Source organism: Microcebus murinus, chromosome 17 (assembly GCF_040939455.1).
Source record: "Microcebus murinus isolate Inina chromosome 17, M.murinus_Inina_mat1.0, whole genome shotgun sequence".
Lineage (NCBI taxonomy): Eukaryota > Metazoa > Chordata > Mammalia > Primates > Cheirogaleidae > Microcebus > Microcebus murinus.
The window spans coordinates 7,478,322-7,500,507 of record NC_134120.1 but is presented as its reverse complement, the minus strand read 5'-3'; the positions used below and the strand labels follow the sequence as shown (position 1 = coordinate 7,500,507).

The 22,186-nt window shown below is 37.6% G+C and overlaps 1 protein-coding gene across 2 annotated transcripts in view; it reads left to right on the top strand.

The window, feature by feature from the left end:
• DOK6 (docking protein 6) overlaps nucleotides 1-22,186 on the top strand; it is a 331,604-nt gene that overhangs the window by 221,662 nt on the left and 87,756 nt on the right. For both annotated transcript variants that reach the window (XM_012779988.3, XM_075993804.1), the window contains one exon: nucleotides 6,529-6,667. In XM_012779988.3, the coding sequence (XP_012635442.2) occupies nucleotides 6,529-6,667 (139 nt within the window). The remainder of the gene's footprint in view (nucleotides 1-6,528; nucleotides 6,668-22,186) is intronic.

Genomic DNA, 22,186 nt, shown 5'->3' with positions numbered 1-22,186 from the left:
ATGCAGTGTTGGCGGGTGGTCAGTACAGTATTTTGTAAGTTTAATAGTAAAAGTGTTTTTGTCAAGTGACATAGACTGAACTGGGCACATTAGAAACACTACGTCTTTTTTTTTTTTTTTTTTTTTTTTTGAGACAGAGTCTCGCTTTGTTGCCCAGGCTGGAGTGAGTGCCGTGGCGTCCTAGCTCACAGCAACCTCAAACTCCTGGGCTCGAGTGATCCTTCTGCCTCAGCCTCCCGGGTAGCTGGGACTACAGGCATGCGCCACCATGCCCGGCTAATTTTTTTATATATATATCAGTTGGCCAATTAATTTCTTTCTATTTATAGTAGAGACGGGGTCTCGCTCTTGCTCAGGCTGGTTTTGAACTCCTGACCTTGAGCAATCCGCCCGCCTCGGCCTCCCAAGAGCTAGGATTACAGGCGTGAGCCACAGCGCCCGGCCAGAAACACTACGTCTTTACAACAGCGTAGTGAATTAATTAAATTCAATTAATGAATCAGTAACATTTCTGTATTTAATTTGATCAATTATGTAAAGCGGTATCAGTGAAAATTTTCCTCCCATATTTATACCCTATCTCTTTCACTTCACCCCCAATAAATAACACTGGTTACTAGTTTTTTTGTGCATTCTTCCAGAATTCAATGTATGTACAAGCAAAGATGCATATAAATTCTTCCCACACATACTTTGTTTTTACACTGACAGATACAATTTTATGTATTCAGGTGTACAACCTGATGTTTTAAAGTCTATATACATTGTAGAATTACTAAATCTAGTTAATTAACATATGCATTAACTCACATAGTTATTGTTTTGTGTTGAGAACAGTTATCCACTCTCTTCGCATTTTTAAAGAATGCAGCATGTTGCTACTAATGATAGTCACTATGCTGTACAATACAGCTCTTGAACTTATTCCTCCCAATTAACTGCAGTTTTGTCCCACATACTTTTTTCACACAAATGTTAGCATGCTATGCATATTATTTTCACCTTGTCTTTTCATTTAGGAACATATTTTAGTATAGCTTACTATTTAAGTAGTAGTGGTAATAATAATAGTAGTAGCAGTCAGTGAGTAATAATAATAAATTATAGGCACTATTTTAGGATTTATATACATTAATTCATTTAATGTTCAAACAACCCCATGAAAAAGTACCAAAAGTACTACCAAAAGTACTGAGACATCATACCTATTTTATAGATGAGAAATTATCAGTTTTGTGAGTTTCAAATGTATTTCTAGTTTTTATTTGCCATAGGATATCTTATGATTTCATTCTTTATTAAATATCTTCACAGGCAGATTCATCCAACTTTTTTAGGTCACTTTTTGTTTTGAATCCTAACTTAAAATCCCTTATCCATTCTGAGTTTATACAGAAATTTTTCAATAATTATTCTAGCACTTTTTTTCCATTTGTTTTGTCTGGAATTTATATTAGTGGAGTTGGAGACATGGATTCAAATATTGTTTCCCTAATGGCTAGCATTCAACACAGTTTATTGTACAGTATAGATTTCCCTCACTGATTTGAGATTCTACTTTGATCACATATTTAACTCTATGAATTGGGTCTATTTCTTGACTTTCTATACTGTTGCTTTAGTCTGTCCATTTTTCTCAGAGTTTCTCAGCACAGATCAAAGTCTGACTCACCAGAGTAACCAATCTTTTCATAGCAGCTAAAAAAAAAGTAAAATGCTAGCATCGTTAAATGACAATAAAGATTAAACTGTTAACAGAATTAAAGTGTTAATTGGTTTTAACTGCTCTGCAGAAAAGCTGTGCTTTGAAGAATTTCATTACTTTCTATAATTAAACATTAAATTTTAAATACTGAATAGAAACACCACTGGGTTTTCAGGAACATGCTCCTGCTCACTCCATTGCTGAGAGTTTAAAATTTCTGTGTGCATGCAGGATAAATATGTGGTCATTAAATAGGTACACAATATTGCAAAACATAGAGTGAGAATGAAATTATACAGCTGTGAAGATGGACAAAATTGCCAGAGGTCAACTAATCCATCTGCAGCAAAATTTTATCTAGAGAACTACAAAGAATCATTTTAAAGTATCTATGCTTACTTTTTAGAAGTGTCTCTGTAATTTTTGACTTGGTAAATTTCTTGTGTGTGTCATTTGGAAGAAAGACTGTCATTTTGAAGTCACTCGGTAGGGAGTCAAGTTTTGGTAGAGATTCATAGGCAGAAAAAGGGGAGTGTCGGCTACTACTAAGATACTAGGGACTTTTCTCCAAGAACATTCCTCCGGGGCACCATATGTTAGGGCTGTTTCTCCTCTGGAAGGAAACAATGGGAACCATGGTTAGTGGGGTGCCTCACTTGGAGTTCGGTTTCCTATGAATGCATACGTCCCCATGATTTCTAGCTCTCCGTTATTTATTAGAACACAGCAGAGATAAGACCAACACTACTGTTATTTCAAGTGATTCTGGATGTGAGGGGTGAGGTAGGATAAAGAAACAGAGGATACTCTTTTAGATTCCCTAGAAGAATATAATGTGAAAAACAGCCATTTAGAGAAAAGACTAGGATTTTTAGATTCCCACTATATTTAAATATATTGACACCCGACCACATGCTGGGTGTCTCGGAGGAGGGGGTCCCCAAGACCAGCCTCTGGACCAGTGATTCTCTAAGACTAGTAAGACTAAGAAAAGATATACTCACAGTGTGGTTTACTGCAGCAAGAGATAAAGATTAAAATCAGCAAAGGGAAAAGGCACAAGAGATGAAGACCAGGCAAAGCTTCCAGCCGCCCCTCACACTCCCCCACCCCCCAGTGGAGCTACGTGAGGACACGCTTAATTCTCATGTGTGACAACATGTGAAGTGCAGTCAGCCAGGGAAGCTCCCCTGAGCCTCGGTGCCAGGGTTTTACTGGGAGTCAGTCATGTAGGCATGCAGCACCCCCAGGACTGACCTCAGCTATTTAAGGCACCAGCCTCAATCACGGTAAAAACAGGCATTCATCCTCAGTCACATTGTTGGAATAAATTGATCCCGTCACACTGGTGCAGCATGGCCCAAGGCATATGACTTACAGAAATAGGCAGAATATTCCAAAAGCTCAGAGGTTATATCCCAGAAACCAGCAAAGGATCCATCCTGAAAACAGGATTCTTTGGAATGTGCAGGGTTGGAGGAACACAGACCTGCTAAATTAACCCTTTCCTGACCACCATCACATATGTTACTTCATTTAATTAATTAAAAAAAAAATCTGTGACAAAAACGTTGTCCCATTGTGTAGATGAGGAGTCAATAGGTAAAGTAACTCACTCAGGTCAATCCCATGTTGCTTTTTCTTCATGGCCCTTTGCTTCTTCCCAGCAGCAGATACTATACTACCGTGTGATTCTTTGACCAGTGTTTTCCTTCCCCCGCTACTTGAAAAGCCTCAGAGCCAATGGGCCTTGTATATTTTTCCCTCATACTCATCCCCAAGCCCAAGACAGTGCCTGGCTTATACTACCTACTTGAAAAATAAGTGATAAATTTTTATAGCAGCCCGAGCCATGATGGTAGAAATTTGTGTCCTAGTCTTCTGAGTCTTATACTGTTATAATTTCCCTATACCACAATGTCAAAAAAAAAAAAAAACACAAAACCCTGAAAATAAGTATGTCAGTCCTATTTACCTCTTAGAATTGTTATGAGGCCCTAGACTATTCCTCAGGGCTGGAAGAATTATATTTTTCATCGTTTTATTTTAGATAAGAAAAAATATTAACTTTGTGCAAATAATTTTCATATGAAGAGCAAAAACATTTGTAATTGTCTACAGATATCAATAGGATTCTAGTTTGGAGTCAGGAAAGACAAACATCATTTAATGTTTTCACTTTTCCGCAAAATGAATGCAATTGAGGAATGTGTGTGTTGGTGGCCCCAGAGTTAGGAGATTCAAATATAACTAACACTTCTGTTTTTGCTCTTCCCAAGTTAAGGACAGAATTCTTTGGAGTTGTTTGCCCTTTTTGTCATATTTCTTCCTTTATAACCTTCAGTTTTACATATCACAGTCTGAAAAAGCTGTACAGATATGGCTTCTAACATGTCCTCATTTGGGTCCAGGTGTCATCTTCCACTCTTCTTCAATGAAATGTTGACCTGCGGGAAGAGTTCTGTAGGCCAGTGAGTCTTAAATTATAATGTGCATATGAATCGCCCGGGGACTTGTTAAAGTGCAGATTCAGACTTGGTAGTCAGGACACGTTCCCAGCCAGGCAGATGCTGCTGGTCCAAGGACCATGCCTTGAGAACCAAGTCAAAAGCCATCTAAATTATTTCATCTTTCTCCTCATCATCTCCTCTGCTATAGGCTTGCTACCACAAAACTGTTCAGACAGGTATGAAAAAGTCTCTATATCTATTCCCTAACAGCTCCCCAAAACCACATTTTAAACAATAGCCAGGGAAACCTAAGCTATTCCAACAAGGCTGACAAAAGTCGAGAACATGACCTTCAGCTTGGCTTAAGTACAAACATTGAAGAAAGAGCATCTTCTACTTAAAGTTTCTTTACTTTTTATGTTAATATTTTAAGTGACTTATTTCTTGATCAAAGGATGAAGTTTATAGTAGTTTTTATTTCAAAGACTGAAAAAAAAAAAACCTTCTTGTAAGCATTCAAACTCCTCTACTGGGCAGAGTTAAGTCCCCAAAAATGGACAGGCATTCGTGCTTTAAATCTCAATGACTGAATATGAAATAACAATTTTTGTCTTCATTATCTCATTTCCAAAGGCTAAAAAGCAGTGTTTTTTAGATGACAGTGAACAAAACCCAACTTCAAACAAGATGCACCCACTACTTATCAATGGTTTTGCTGCTGCTGCTGTTGGATTTCTTTCCTCCTGTGAATCAACAAAGAAAGCTCATTTGTTTCACTTTGTGAAAACTCTTCATTTTTTCCCCTAGACTTTCCATTTCACGCTGTGTGGATTTTATTAAGATCTCTTTCAGAGAAGCTAAGTGCTGGCTCTATGAGGCCCTAAGGGATCACAGTTGCAGCCTCTGTAATGTCTAAAGCCTCTTGAGACACTTCTTTTCTACTAAAAATTCCTTGGAGAATCATAGACAAGAATCTAAAATCTTTTTGGTGCTTGAAGAAATAGTTTGTCCTCATGAATATTTTGGTGTTATAACCTGAAAACCAACAGCACAGACATCCAGTTAATGTTTAGTATCTGAGTATTAACATCATATTGACACTGGGTGGGTCTTTTTGAAGGCCTTCAATTATTTTCAAAATATTTTTTTCATCTCAGAATTAGTTTTGTTAATAAAACATACTTATAATCCTACTGACTGACAACTTCTCAGTGAGTTTTTTCCAGTGAAAAATTATGATCTAAAAAAGTAATTATAATTAGATAATTGAAAAAGAATTTGTATTCTGGTTTTTCTGTATCTACATAAGAATTTTAATTATAGGCTCTCAGAAATGACAGTAATAGCTGAATAATATGCTATCCACAATATTATATCATAATAGCATAATAGCCTGTATGACAATAGCAAATAAAAATACTATAATTAATCCAGCCATTTCTTTTCTTTTTTTTCAATATTTTTTTTTATTCTTAACCCCAAACGTATTTCCAGACAGCAATTTCTTTATGGTAGATGCTTAGATTTGTTAAAAAATTTGCCTATGATGAAATTAGTAATAGCCAATGTTTTTGAGCACTTAATATGTGCTAAGCAGCACTACAAATATTTTTTGTGTCAACTCTTTTAACCTTTGTAAGAATCTTATGAGATATATCCTATTATTACTTATTTTTTAAAGGACTAGAAAAGTGGGTATTTAGGTAAGTTGAATAACTTGCCCAGGGTCACACTGCTGGTAAGTGGCAGAGACAAAGTTCAACTCAAATATTCTCATATTCAAATTGAGTCTCCTTTATACTATGTTGTACCCTAGGCTATACCAAGATTTACTTAAGAATAACTCAGTTTAAATAAAAGATTCAACCCGTGTATGCAAATTGGTAAACTAAAAAATGTATAAAACTAAAAATGTATTTTAAAATGTATGGTCTTCTCCTTGGTTCCATTGAGAAAAAAATTGTGCAGATTTTTCTTAAGTTCTTTAAATTTCAGGAACTATCAACTCATAGCTGATAGTGCTCTATTATATTACAAACTTGAAAATCCTTAAAGAAAATAACGATTGGCTTTCATTCTTTAAATATTGTTAAGGCGTGCACTGCCATTACCTAAATCACTTTTTACCTGTTCCTTTACATTGTTGTGAACACTTCATCTTTAAAGATCCAAATATACATGGGTTTTCACTCTTAGTTCTATTCTCCTGTACCATTTAAAGAAGCGATTTTTGGTTGGTTTGGTCAAGGAGGAATCTGCTTCACTAACTCCCGGGAAAGTTCAGGAGGAGGTAACACAAGGGCAAGGGCATCTTGGACGTGGGATACTGTTACATGTAAAGACCCATCTCTTTCCCTATCTCTGTTCTCACAGAATGTGTGACACAGGAGAAGGACTATTCACTTTTCAAACAAGGGAAGGAGAAATGATCTATCAGAAGGTCCATTCTGCAACACTGGCCATAGCTGAGCAACATGAAAGATTAATGCTAGAGATGGAGCAGAAGGCCCGGGTAAGGCTCCCTCCTCGGTAACCTAACAGCTTGGAAATGAATGTCACTGAGGTGTGATGTGAATCGTGTACATGTGGGTCTGTTCGTGTCAGCGCCTCGGTGTCCACCCCTGCCCTGGTCCTGAGGGTGAGCCCCAGTCACCACACCTGGGAGGCCCATAATCTCCTCTCTCCTAACACCCGACAAAGTGGATCACAAAATAAGTTATTGGTGGCTGCTGACTGCGAGCTCTGCACCTGTGTGTGACCTGTTGCCTTGGTCACCTGAGGGGTAGAGGATGAAATGAGAAGCAATGCCGTCTGCATGTCCCCACATACTGCTGGACAGTCCGAGAGTCAAATGTGGGCTCAAAATAACTAGGAAAATTAAGTTACTACCAGAAAGTAACTTTTCATTTCACTTTTATCTTTGTCATAGGTGCTTTTAAACTTCTAGCTTTTTCTGTATATATTTCAGAGCCAATAATAAAATGGTTGCAGAAGGAACTTAGACTGTTTAGCAACAGAATAACTCGCTTATTGTCTTGTCCTAAAACTGTACTATGGTTTTAGGGTCCAGCTAAGAAATAACTTAGTAAAGAATCTGAAGTGGTAGATTTTACAGCTCGCTGAAAAAACTGATAAGCTTTACTACTAACTCGTTTGAAAAGCAAACAATGGGATGGATATTGGCTATAACCTGAGGAGATGAATATCCTGTCTTTCTTCAGGATTTATGAAGACGCCTTAGACTTCAACTCTGAAGGGACGGGTGATGCCCAGGAAATATCCCTAATTCTCTTTGGGAAACATCAATAAGTCTATTCCAGTTTAAGACAATGAAGTTTTATATCTGGTATTATATTAGCTTCAATTTTTAAAATTCTACATAATATTTTGAATTATAAAAAAATTCTCTTTTTTAAAGGAAGAAAACAAGTCATTTAACAAATGATCATATGCTATTCTTAATGCATATTCCTAATGCATTTCTAATTTCCTCAATACTACATATGTATTTTTATCTCTCCATCCTGGATATTGTTAAAAGAACCTAACACTGAGGGGGACATTGACAAGTCAGGCTTATCCAGGACCTTTGCCCCACCGTGGGAATGGATGAGTAGCTCAAGTGTTAGTAGATTATTCATATGTAAGTGTGGGGTTGATTGAATAATGATCTATAAGGGACAATTAAGATTTAACTTTCTAGAAAGATTTGGGTTAAATTTAACCCATTGTAGAATTATCTAATTAATATGACATTTTTCTAGTGGTTTAAATCAGGTGGAAGAATATAACTAGCATTTTAAATTATTTCAGAGTCTTGTACACTCATTATCAGCCCGTATTTGCAATCTGCTAATGCTCGTTTTCAACCAAAATTAACAATCATGATACCACTTGTTATTGGTTAATAGTTGTAGTTCTCCTGTACTTATAGTTGTTCTAACAGGCAATGGCTCATAAGTAGGGTGATTTAAATTATATTTTCATGGTGGAAATTCCAAGAGCTCTTTCATACAACCATAATTATCTGCCATAAAGAACAGTCTCCAGTTTGTGTCCTGGGCTTACATCCTAACACCACCACTTACAGGTTATGTAATCTTGGACAAGTTATTTAACTGCTCAGTCTCATTTTTTTTTTCTGTAACAGGGGGATATAATCCACTCATTTTAGGTTTCTATACATTAATCTATATAAAGTACTAAGGATCAGACCAGGCACATAGAAGTACCATCAAAGTGTTAATTATTATGATGGTGATATAAGAGTGATTTTGAATAATTATAAGACTTGCAATATTTGCGAAGACACTAAATTGTTATTCCTAATTGTTGCTACCTAGTATCTTTCACACTCTTCCCAAGTATGCCTGCCAATCTTGTGCCAAAAAAATTTGCTAAACACAATTTAATTCCCTTTAGTTGTTGATATTTTCATGTGTTTAACATGTCCTGGGCCACTGAGAAGCAAGTCCAGGGAATGGAACCAAGCAATCGCTGTTAAGGGCTTAGAGATGAGGTGATGGATCCACTTACTACAATCTCAGACAGTCGGAAGCTGGGGCATCCACCACGGATGTAGGGATGTAGGTGCAAATGCTCTGAGATAGAAGGGAAAATGCAGCAGATGTTCAAACAGCAGGCTCAAAGTCTCAACACAGAAACCAAATGTTTCTGTGAAACACAAAATCACAAAGAAATCACAAAATCACAAGAAATCACAAAATCAGCGACTCCATCACTTGTTGTATACATGTAAACTGAGTGTTTTGTTTAATTCCAAAAATGATTTCACAAGTATGCTTTTCTCTGAAGGTTAATACTAGTAAAAATTGTTCCCTATCTAGTCCATTCTTCAGGGTAAGCTGAACTAATGTTTTCTGAGGGCATCCTCCCTCAACTTACAATGGACCCAATTCCCAGAATTCTATGGCCATAGGTAAAGGTTTCCATTTCTCCCAGACACAATTTTTTCTTTTAAAATGCCTTGCCTACATGCACAAAACCTTTAAAAGAGAAGAGTCAACAGGTATGCAAGAGTGCTCAAATACCTGTCTAATTCTTCATTTACTATTTAAAATAAAATGAAGCCCTGTGGTATAAACTAGGCAAAAGTGTCACATGGGTGTTGGAATGGTACCCAAAAACCTATCTAAGATGGAAAAATGTTACACTGCATTTATTATGTATCTACTACAAAATAAAATGACACCACTAATTGGCTTTCCAGTTTTAAAAGTGGTCCATGTGAGATTAACGTTGATCAGATAGCAATTGTTTATATGTTTTAATGTGATTTAAAAGATTTTATAAGGTCGAATTACAAAAGAGTTATGTAAGCAATAAACATCCCAGACATAGTTGTTCAGGCAACTGAAGCATTTACATTCATCCTTTTAAAGAGAGATAATTTAAGATCGTTTACTGGCTTTACAGATAAACTTGAATAAGAAATAATTTCTTAACAACCATTTCTTACTTTAACAGAAACAATTAGATAGGATCTTTTGATATCATATGTTTATAAAACCTTCTTCTGCCCTTATTTATAACCTTCCTTCTTGGGGGCCACATGAATAAACATATTTTGATGTATCTTCATAGTCTAAATTAGGCCACATTTCTATTATTGCTTGAAGAACTTGTTATCTAGAAAAATTTCTCAGTATTGTGAATAAAATCTCATTTGCCACTAAACAGAGTACTGAACAAAAGAACTACTAAATTGGTAAGATAGTTACCGTATTTTTATTTCCTTCAACTGAGATAAATATTGAAAACATTAACTAATATTAGCTGACTGAATTAAAATGTTTTTAAGTAGAGGTTAGCTAGGCATCAGCCACTCCCCAGTTTGTCCAGTCTGACTCTGTGTCCAGTCCCCTGCACGGTGCTACAGGCAAACACAAGAGAAAGTGAGAAAGCTCCTTCTCTCAAGCAGCCCAGAATTTTGTGGGATCAAACAGTTTGTTCTGCCCAGAACAAGATTATCTTCTGCCCTTCAACTCCTTGAAATATCAAAAGTTCTCCATACCTTAATGCAATTGTGGGCAAGACATCATCATCACAAAGTTTTGATACACAATAATAAAAACACACCGCTGCTTGGGCTTGTTCATATTGTCATGACACTGGAACTCGATTGATTTCTCACATAAGCAACTCATGGGAAGCTCCTTAGTCTACCCTCCATAGAGAATGATTTCTTTAGTACAAGAAGACGTCCTTCCCATTTTGCATTCAGATGTATAGCTATAGCTCCTCACTCCTACCTCCAAGTGAGAGCTAGAGAGTGGTCATGGTAGAAAAGAGGATAGCAATCTTAATTAATCTCTATATTGTCTTCATTTTTTTAACCCCAAACTATTTTTTTAGTCTTTCTCTGTCTCCCAGGCTGGAGTGCAGTGGCATGATCATAGCTCACTGCGAACTCCAACACCCAACCTCAAGCGATCCTCCTGGCTTAGCCTCCTGGGTACCTGGGACTACAGGTGTATGCTACCACACTTGGCTAGGTTTTTTATTTTTTGAGATGGATCTTGTGATGTTGCCCAGGCTGGTCATGAATTTCTGGCCTTAAGTGATCCTTCCACCCCGGCCTCCCAAAGTGCTGGAATTACACCACGCCCAGCTCCAAACCATTTTTAAAAGAAAGTTTAGGAGTACCTGGGAGAATTAAGCCAGGGTAATACAATTTAAGCTGTAACTATTTTTTGAGACATTACTAATATTCAGGTATTTGAAGAAATTACTAAAGCTTGATATTTGAACAGGATATCTTCACCTTTGGGATGTGTTTCCATTTCACAGAGATTGTTCTTCTTAGAACAGGCCAAGCTTCTTCGATTCTCTTGCCCAAAGCCTCCCTGCATGCTCTGCCAGGCACGTGCAGCATTGTCAAAGAAAGCTTTGACTTCCTTTGTGACAGGTGCCATTCATCAGAAACTACATCACAAATGCGCCCATATGATTTCGCCTGCTGAGGTTGAGTGTAGGCTGAAATCATAGACAACAGGCTTCAAATGCCCTGAAATAATTTAATTTTGGATTTGCATGGATCTGTTTTACACACACATTTTTTTAAATTTTGCTTTTTATATTGTTAAGCAAATTATTTTTAAATGCCCACAGGTAAATAGCAACAGGAGATATGAGTGAAAGAAAAGGAAAAATAAAACCATCATTTTTATTGCTTCTCAGCCTTTTGGCTAAGATCAAGTGTAGCTTTGTTTATTCTGATATCTTATCAAACATAAGCAAATTATAAAAGGAGGGATTGTCATTAGTAATTTCTAACCTAACATTGCAAATAATTTAAAAACATATTTGTACATAAACACCCTCACTTAATAAGAATTACACTGTATCCTTTTTTTAAAAAAAGTAGCATTTAGGATGCTCCTATTCTCCTGCAATTTCCATCTCCTGGTCAAAAGATGGGCTCCAGAAAGCCCTGTGCACAATGTAAAGACAAATAGCTGGAAATACCAGCAAGATGTCAAGACTTCATCTAAAGCCTTAAAAATACCATCAGCAGCATGGGCTCCTCCCCAGAGTTGTCAATGCTGTAATTTTCCTAAGCTCTAGTGGATAGAAAAAAGGAACAACAGAGTCTTACATAAAACTTCCTTCTTTGAAAACAAATGCGTGTTTTCTTTCTATTATTTGCCATTTCAAAGTTATATTTCTTAGAAATATAAGGAATAAAAGTCAAATTCATGCATTTAACAAACTATAAACAAAATATTGCTATTTCAATAACCTTAAACATTTTGAGCCATTATTTTGAGTCATAATTATTTTAAAATAAATTCTTATTTCCTTGTATAACACAAGATGAAAATACATTTCTGATCAAGAAGCAGCACTCTTTTACCCTTACCAACGACCCCACTGGCATATAGAAAAGTGTCAGAGGATGCCTGTACCTCAGAGGAAAACAAAAGAGGAGAGAAGTGTAGGGAGACCAGGATGAAAGAGGACAAAGCTAGCTTTGTGTACAATTTATTTAAATAGTAGCTAGAAATTAAATGAACTTACCCATCTACAGTTATACTTTATCATAAAACTCAAGCAACTATTGATCACTCAGCCTATGAAATAATTTTTTCTCTAAATATTAACAGTTGCAAGAACTGGAACATAACTACCATATTGCATCAATTCCCAGGTACACATTTTTTTTCACATTTTAACATCTCTCAGGTCAAATATGAATTACAGTTAAATTAGCAGCAGTGATCTTTTGCAGTGCTATATAAAATAATGTTTTGTCTCACAATTGATGGCATCTTAGAGTGTATCAAATATAGTAATACTTTTTATAGGCAGAGAACATACGCTTATTTATAATTTTTAAAAGAACATGAAAGCCTTCCAAATGGGCTCAATCCTCAGCAGTTTGGCTTCCATTTTAGCAAAAACATCATTCTTAGCCACGTTTTATAGAAATCACTGTTGGCTATAAAAAAACAATAGTTTTTCTACACTAAAAATATGAAGAATTGGGAAGCACCATACTCTGATAAGAAGTACATAGAAGATTTTTTTAACAGTCTTTGCGGTTTCTTTTCTGAGTATATTCATAGAAGTTTTTTAGAAATCCTAGGAAAAGTTTAAGTGTGTGATTTGAGTTGGCAAGTGGCATATAATATTTTATATATAAGAATAACTGAAAATTTATTCTTTAGAGTTCTATTCATGATTCTATTGTCTAATATTATCAATATTAATAATAATATTCCAGCCTTTATTATTACTGACAATGACCGGTTCCCTGTTGGGAAATACCATTTGCATATTTGTGAAACTTTCTTTTACTGATAGACATGGATTGTAATGAAACAACGCAAGCTCAATTAGAATGAATTATTATGGTTGATAAGGAAAGTGAAGCAGTGATCCTAATTTCCTAATTGATCAATTCACTTACTGTTGTTCAGTTTCAGAACACTAACGAAAATCTAGTCTTTAAATTAAAAAGAAACCACATGTGCACACAAAAAAATGCATGTTTCTACATGAATACACAAATCAGATGGAAATGGTAAGGAGGTAACGTAATTCGTCTAATCGGTGGTGCTGTCGCACAGGGGAAGAGTAAACATGAGATTCACATCATGGTTTTTTTTTCTTAAAATTTGTTGTTTCCTTAAAATTTGCCTTTCTAGAAGTCACTTCAGAAAATGCATTTCCCATATATATTTCTCAAATTGAATCAACTAGAGTTGATTCTGTATAAGAAAAATGACTGCCTAACATAAAAGGGTTTCATTTCCAGGTTAAAAAAATACAGTTTTGTTTCTTTTATTTGTATGGCTGTACATGAACAGTAAAAAAGAAAGCTCTACAAGGATGTTTTCCTTAAATGAAAACAATAGATTTCAAAGGTTAATCGAAATGACTCAGCATACAAACCTATCATGACAACATATACACATACAACCCAATGACCCAGACCATCTTTTCTTTGGGACAGAGCTGTAAACCAGAAAAATCTTTTTAAAAATGTAGATGGCTTATACTAAGCAAAGCTGTTATGTAAAAAAATCAAAATAATAAAATAAAATGTAGGCAACTAAAATCTAAGAATTGATGTGAAGATAGCATGGGTGGATAATGAAGGCTACTTTCAATGAATGTGAACAAAGGGAAAGACTCTAACAGAGCTGTGTGCCTTTGAGTAAGTCACTTAGGTTCTCTGTTCTTTAGTTACCTCTTCTTAAAAGAATTTTAGGAGGACACAAAAATATCTACTTCAGTGTATCAGAATACCACCTGCTCTTTAGTAAAGGCTCAGTAATTATTAGCTAATTCATAAACTAGCTGGCAAGAAAACAATTTAGCTTTATTTTTAAATGGGAAAAATTGTTTTAACCACTACTAAAAATTCATCTCAGATCTCATCATGTGCAGATACTGAAAATAAATTATATACACTTCATTATAGCTTCTAGATATTTATATGTTTAAACTGAAAAAAGAGACAAAAATTTGATTTAAAACAACTATAAAATTTAGTATTTTAATATGTACTTACCTTGTTCCTTATATTCAAACAGCAGCTTTGCAAATGCACCTCCTTACAGATAGAAATAGACACAGGTTAAGAATATGTAGAGAGGGGACAAGATGGCTGACCAGAGACACCAGCTGCCAGATCATCATCTCAGAAAGAAGGAAAAGTTTTAGATGAAAAAGAAACAAACAAACAAGCATAGGTTGGGTGTAATTCCAAGGGAAAAGTGCCAGAACCTACCAGAGATTCCATGGGAAGAAGCTGAGGAGCAGAACAAGAAGGAGCAAGATATCAGCAGAGATCAACCCCCAAGAGGCTTGGAGTCCAGGAAAAGGAGTGGGTGGAGTGGATGGTTTCTCCCTCCCTCACATCTCTGGCAGTCAGCAGGCTCCTGGGTTCCTGGAGAGCCTTTCTACCCTAAGGAGCCCAGAAGGTGCCACTGCTAGTGAACTGGGAGCTTCTTGGGGACAAAGCACCAGGACAAAGCACCTTCACCTGTGGCTGCTGAGAATGAAGATTGAGCTGGAGCTCTCAGAAATGGCTGCTTCTCCTCTGTTGGTGAATCCACCACACCAGGGTTTCCATAGAGAATGGGCCCAAACCTTTCCTCTTAAATACCTGCAGCAGACTAAAGGGTGCTTGGACTGTGAGCTCCCTGCTCACCAGCCCTCCCTGGTGCTGCTTGCCTGCCTGCTCGGTCAGAACATGACACACTCCAAAGCAGAGGGAAATTAAACCTGCTTGGGCACCCGGTAGGCAATTTCAGACCAGCACACTTTTGCCTGGCATACTCAGGGATTGATCTTCAGGGACCCAGGGACAGGCCCAAGGCCAGATCATGCACCCCTAGGATGGAGCATATTGCTCATCAGCACAAAGAGGAGATTTGTGAACTAATATCAGGAGGTGAGGGACCCCACGTGGGCAAAACTGAAAAGAGAGTTCAGTGTAGGTCCCAGCTGAAGCGCACTCCCAGAGCAATCCTCCCCCCACTGGTAGGACACGCTTTCAGCCCAGGGCAGGATCCTAGACAGGGAAGCTCCCAGCCAACAGTGCCATTGTAGGGGAGCTCAGCTAGTTTGAGCTCTTTTCTGCCAACAAATGCTGAAGGGAGACTGCTGAGCAGGTGAGGAGAGAAGGAGAAGAGTGAAACCTACTTCTGACAGCCAGATTGCGAATCTCAGATGGCCCCACCTCCATAAGAAGACTTTCTGGCTAGGTAGGGCCACTTCAGCCCCTCACTGGTAGCTTTCCCCAGAAGTCTAGAGCAGACCTTTGACCCCTGCTGAAACAGCAACCTCCACATGAGCCTTTGTGGAGGTTGAGGGCAGGCTCACCCAAGCCAGCTCCACCCAGCCTCACTCCACAACCCGCCTCTGCTGTGATGGAGAATAAGAACTCATCTAGAAGTTCGAGGGCCCTACTCACCACCTGCAGCATTTGAGTGCTTCTCCTGAGGGGCTAGAGTTGTTCACAGGTCCCAAAAATAACACTGCAGCTTGTTCCTTCCAGAAAATGCCACCTACTTATAGGGAGATCAAATTGCATGGCCCTTTACAGCATTTACTGACTCAGTCATACAGGGTGTGGACGATTCTAACCTACAAACACTACCTGTTGTCTCAGAAATTGAGCTGGCCATGCCAATACAATTCACACTGTTGAAAAAACCATAGGGCTTGGGAAAGAGAAAGGATTTCAAAGATCTCCACCCTCTGTCATCAATAAGAGACAGGGAATCTGACCACACACAGCTCACCACTGCTAGAGCCTGCAAACAACTAGCAACTGAAAAAAACAGCACATTAAGAATATCTATAACCAAAGCATTCATCCGGAACCTAGATTGCCATCAAAGCACCCACAAGCTAGAAGTCCTTGCCAGAGAAATCAAGCAAGAGAAAGAAATAAAGGTCATCTAAACTGGGAAAGAGGAGGTCAAACTACTGCCTTTTGCTAATGATATGATCTTTTTTTTTTTTTTTGAGACAGAGTCTCACTCTGTTGCCCAGGCTAGAGTCCCATGGCATCAGCCTAGCTCACAGCAACCTCAAACTCCTGAGCTCAAGTAATCCTCCTGCCTCAGCCTCCTGAGTAGCTGAAACTACAGGCATGCACCACTATGCCCAGCTAACTTTTTCTATATATATTTTTAGTTGTACACCTAATTTATTTTTGTTTTTTTTAGTAGGGACAGGGTCTCACTCTTGCTCAGGCTGGTCTCTAACTTTTGAGCTCAGTTGATCCTCCTGCCTCAGCCTCTGAGATTGCTAAGATTACAGGCATGAGCCACCACACCCAGCCTGATATGATCTTATATCTAGAAAACCCCAAAGACTCCACCAAGAAACTCCTGGAATTAATAAATAAATTCAGCAAAGTCTCAGGTTACAAAATGAATGTATACAGATCAGTAGAATTCCTACTTACCAAAAATGGTCAAGCTGAGTCAAATCAAAGGCTCAATACTATTGACAGTAGCTACAAAGAAAATAAAATACCCAGGAATATACTTAACCAAAGAGGTTAACATCTCTACAAAGAGAATTATGAGACATGGAGAAAAGAAATCACAGATGACACAAACAAATGGAAAAATATATCATGCTCATGGATTGGTAGAATCAACATTGTTAAATGTCCATACTACCCAAAGTGATTTACAGAGTCAATAAAATCCCTACCAAAATATCATCACATTTCACAGATCTAGAAAAAAATACAGATTTTTCCAGGTTTGGAACCACAAAAGAGCCTGAATAGCCAAAGCCATCTTAAGCAAAAAGAACAAATCTGGAGGCATCACATTCCCAAACTTCAAACTATACTACAAGGCTGTTGTAACCAAAACAGCATGGACTGGCACAAAAATAGAGACATAGACCAATGGAACAGAACAGAGACCCCAGATATAAAACCATCCAAATTCAGCCAACTGATCTTTGCTAAAGCAGACAACAAGATCCACTGGGGAAAAGAAGCCCTGTTCAATAAATGGTGCCAGGAAAATTGGATAGCCACATGCAGAAGAATGAAACAGGATCCATATCTCTCAACACTCATAAAAATTAATTCAAGATGGATAAAAATTTAAATGTAAGGCATGAAACTATAATAATTCTAGAATAAAATGTTGGAGAAACTCTTCTAGATATTGGCCTAGGCAAAAAATTTATGAAAAAGACCCCAATGGTAATCACAGCAACAACAAAAATAAATGGAACTTTATTAAATTAAAAAGTTTCTGCACAGCTATGAAAATAATCAACAGAGCAAATAGACAACCTACAGAATAGGAGAAAATATTCTCAAGCTATCCATCTGATAAAGGACCAATAATCAGAATCTATAAAGCATTCAAGCAAATCATCAAGAAACAAACAACCCTATTAAAAAGTGAGCAAAAGACATGAACAGAAACTTTTCAAAAGAAGATATACAAATGGCCAAGAAACATAAGAAAAAATGTTCAATGTCATTAATTATTAGGGAAATTAAAATTAAAATCACCTTACCCCAGTTAGAATAGCTTTTATTAAAAAGTCCAAAAACAATAGATGCTGGCATGGATGCAGAGAGAAAGGAACACTTACATACAGTGATAGGACTGCAAATTAGTAAAACCTTTATGGAAAACAATATGGAGATTCCTCAGAGAACTAAAAGTAGAACTACCATTCTATCCAGCAATGCCACTACTGGGTATTTACCCCAAAGAAAAGAAGTCATTTTATCAAAACAACACCTGCATTTGGATGTTTATTGAAGCCCAATTCACAATTGCAAAGGTGTGGAATCAACCCAAGTGCCCATCAATTCATGAGTGGATTAACAAAATGTGGTATGTGTATACCTTAGAATAGTACTCAGCCATTAAAGAGGATGAATTAATGCCTTTTGAAACAATTTGGATGGAACTGGAAACCATTACCCTAAGTGACGTATCTACAGAATGGAAAAACAAACACTACTATTAATTGGAACTAACCAATGAGCACCATTCATGTGCGCAAAGGGAAGAAAAACTTGGTGGAAATGAATCAGGGGGGAGGGGGAGGAGAGGACAGGTGAAAACCTACCTAACGGTACAGTGAATACTATCTGGGTGATGGGCACACTCACAACCTTGTCTCAATCATAACAAAAGTGATCCATGTAACCAAAAACATTTGTACCCCCATCATATTTTGAAATTTAAAAAAAATCTTCCAAAAAAAAAAAAGAATATGTACATTCTTAAAAGCATCACTTATTGCAGATAAGAACGGTGTTAAAGTTTTTATTTAGATGTTTATAATGATTTCTGGTGTTATGCCAACGCTCAGCATTTTTTATACTCCCTGAAAGTATTTTGGTCAATACATGATTTAAAATATACAAAAATAATATCATTTTTTTCAAGTTTAATGAAAACAATATTCTGCAAAGTCCATTAAATGACATCTAGCAACTTTCATTAAATGAATATGTAAATGTTACATTTATTTGTTATCCTGATACAAACTCAGCAAGTTATCTTCTAATTCCTTTCCGTTTATCTTGAATAAAATGGAAGATTAAGTATGAGATGTCCCCTATTGAAAATTAAGCCAAGTCTGTGAGAAACCAATTGCCCATAAACCTTCAAACTTCAAAGGACTGTTTTAACAAATGCAAACAGTATCTTAAGCGTGGCTGGCTTAAGGTCTCTGGGGTCTCTATGCCCATACAGTGTTCAAGTTTCATAAGCTCTTTTCCAGGAACAAATTAAAACACAATGTTCTCAACTGGAAGCGCATTTGCAGGCAGCATTCTCCTTAGGAAGCAGCATGACATTTTGTTTTTTACAACGACATACACTTCATATGTCACATTAGCATGTTTTCTAGCCACTTGTACTTTTGCAGTGCTTCTCATTTGTGGTGTGTTTGCCCACCCTCTTTTCTCAGTCATACCAGAGATCATGCTGGCCTATGCGACAAGAGTCATTTCTTATTCTCTTCATCTTCTAGAGAAAGCTGTTACTCTCCTTACCTAGCTGACACTGTACACGTGTGCTCGTGTGCACACACATGCACACATACCCTGCCACCAGCATCGATCGCGTGTTTCTCATCTGTCTTCCACCTCTCCCCACCTGCACTCATAGGCCGGTTATTCCTCATGTTCATTTCCCCCTAAATAGGGGGGTTTGTACTTACATTTGGATCTAAGCCTAATTGCTAAATACGTGTCTCTGTCTTCATTATCATTCCTTTGGCAGCTCAATTTGGGCAAATTTCCATGTCTTGACCACATATACATGTAGATGCCTCTGGTCTATGCCACTCTTCCATGCAGCAGTCTTTACCAAGCACTTCAGATGTGACAGACACTATAATTTTTCACTCTAAAAGCACATCTTACTTAATATTTATAATGCTTAAGGTAGATAAGAAAAAACTGAATTTTTTTTTTCTTAAAGCTTATATGCCTCCCTGACTGGGCAGCTGTGGAGTCGATACTTGACAGCAGATTAGCTGAAAGCAGCACTCATGTGCTCAGCTACCCTGTGATCGTGCCACACATACTATGGCGTTCTGTTTTAAACATGAGAAAGAGGCACTCACATTCCTGCCCTGGTCCTGCAAAACGTACCCAATTGGTATAACTCTCATCTCATCTGCTCCAATAACTTATTTTACAGTGAGTCATGGTGAAGAGAGAGGAACACCAGAGCCCTGAAGCCTCAGAGGCATCACTCACTGGCTGTGTCACCATGAACAAATTATATTATCCCTCTGTGCCTCATTGTCCTTGTCTGTAAAGTTCAGATGGCATATTTGTTGACAATTTATGTGAATATTCAATGGGATAACATATGAAACCAATTTGCACGTTGCCAGGCACATAGAGAATGGCTCATAAATGTCAATTCATAATTGCTGGATTTCTTCCTTCTCACTTGTATATAGATTTGTGTCTCAACGGCTAATCCAACTTTAAGATTTCTAGGCCATCGCTCAAGAGATACAAAGCAAAAGGAAAATTACTTGGTTAACAGTTTTTCATACAAACGAATTTTATATAAGTGAACACAAATGAGCATTAACATTCATCACAGGGGCAGGCAAAGCTTCAAAACAGCAAAGGAAGATGTGGGGCGCGGTGTCAACGCCATTACAAGTTGGCGCCTGTTTCCGGCTTTGCCTAGAGCAGCTAACAAGTTCAGCGCACGCGCAATTGTCGGTTGCCCTGTGGCGCGAGAATGCAAACAAAGGGTCCTGCTATGGACTAATGCTTTGGTGGCTCGACAGCTGAGCGGCCTATCGCAGCTTAGGGGTTGTGCTTCTGGGGTTTATAGCAGCCTGCGCGCTGCCGGGCTGAGTCTTCCACATCATGTAAGTCTAAAGAGAACCCCATTAAAGCACTGTCAAAAAAACTCCGGTTGCCGCGTCTTCCTTGCTGGCAAGGCGGGCGCGACAGGAAGAAGTCCAAAAAGCAGTAAGGTAACACAGATGATTCTTTTGGTAAAAACATGAAGAGGTTTTCATAAAAATCCCAACAGTTGTCAGGCCCCACCTGCTGCTTGAAGTTCAGGTCCTCTCAAAGGACAAGGCTGGGTTGTCCCACATTGCAATATATTGAGGAGGAAGCTCACTTTCCCCAGGACAGATGAGCATCAAAGTCCAAAGAGCAATGGAGTCAGAGTCTAGAGAGCTGTTTTTTACAAGAATCTCTGTAATTGAGATTTTACCTTGAGCAAATGCCTGAATTTTTCTGAATGTTGATATTCCATCTGTAAGAGAATTGCTAGATTCTCTAAGAAGGATTTAAGCCTTGAACTACATGGCCTTTCCTCATTCCATGGGCACCTTGCATGTAGTCAGACTCACATGGTGACTCAGCACAAGTGGAGGGAAGAAGGAACTTCCTTAAAGACCTCAGAGGTCATGCCCACAGCAGATGTAATGTCTTGCCTACCATATGTTACTGGTCAAATAAACATCGGCCAGCCCAGATTTAAGGTCAGGAAATGTAGACTATTTCCGAATGCAGGCTTTTAAAAGAATTTGCAGCTATCTTCAACCTTTTCACAAAACTAACACAATATTTAATACTATTTATGATGCAAGTTTATTTGAAAGACATTACACAGAATCTCTTGATGGTCAAAAAAAGCACAGAAGTACAGAGGACAATCACAATTCTATTCTCAACCTTCCAAAGGATATATGGCCTTAGGAACGTCAATTAATGTCTCCAAGTCTCAGCCTCTTCTTAAAGAGGGGCACTTCATCCCTTTCCTAGCTTCCAAGAATTTTATGAGGATTTAGGTAGATAAAATCAATGATTTCTGAATCAAATTCCAGATAAAATGACTAAAGGAATATAAAAGTATAGAATAATTGAAATGGACTGAAAATAAGGAAGAGGCATTATGTATGTGTTGGAAATACCCAGTAATTTCTACTAGACCAAGTGCAGATAAAACAAAGAGGATATTAATGGATGCTGAACAATGCTATTTCTTAAAAAGAAGCCCAGACTTCCTAAGAGAAGGTAGAGGAGATTATTAATCTATTTTTTTGGAAGAGTGGGAGCTAAAAGATGGAGGTGAGGTTGAACCTTGGGCCTGGGGAGAACTTTTATAAATGGAATTAAAAAACATATCTAAGTTATAAAACAATAAAATAGTCAGGAAGCTTTATGTGTCAAATAAAACACCAATTAATGTATAAAATACTACTTAAATAAAAAGTGGGCAAGGGACATGAGTACATATTTCCCACGACATACCAGTAGCCAACAGGTTCATGAAAAAATGTTTTACATTGCTGATCACTAGGGAATGCTAATTAAAACCACAATGCGATATCTTCTCACACCATCAGAATGGCTACTATCAGAAAGATGAAAAATAACAAGGCCTGGTGAAGACATGAAGAAAAGGGGACCCTTGTACACTGTTAGTGGGAATTGAAACTAGTACAGCTGTTATGGAAAACACTATGGAGGTTCCTCAAAAAAAATAGAAATAAAACTGTCATATTA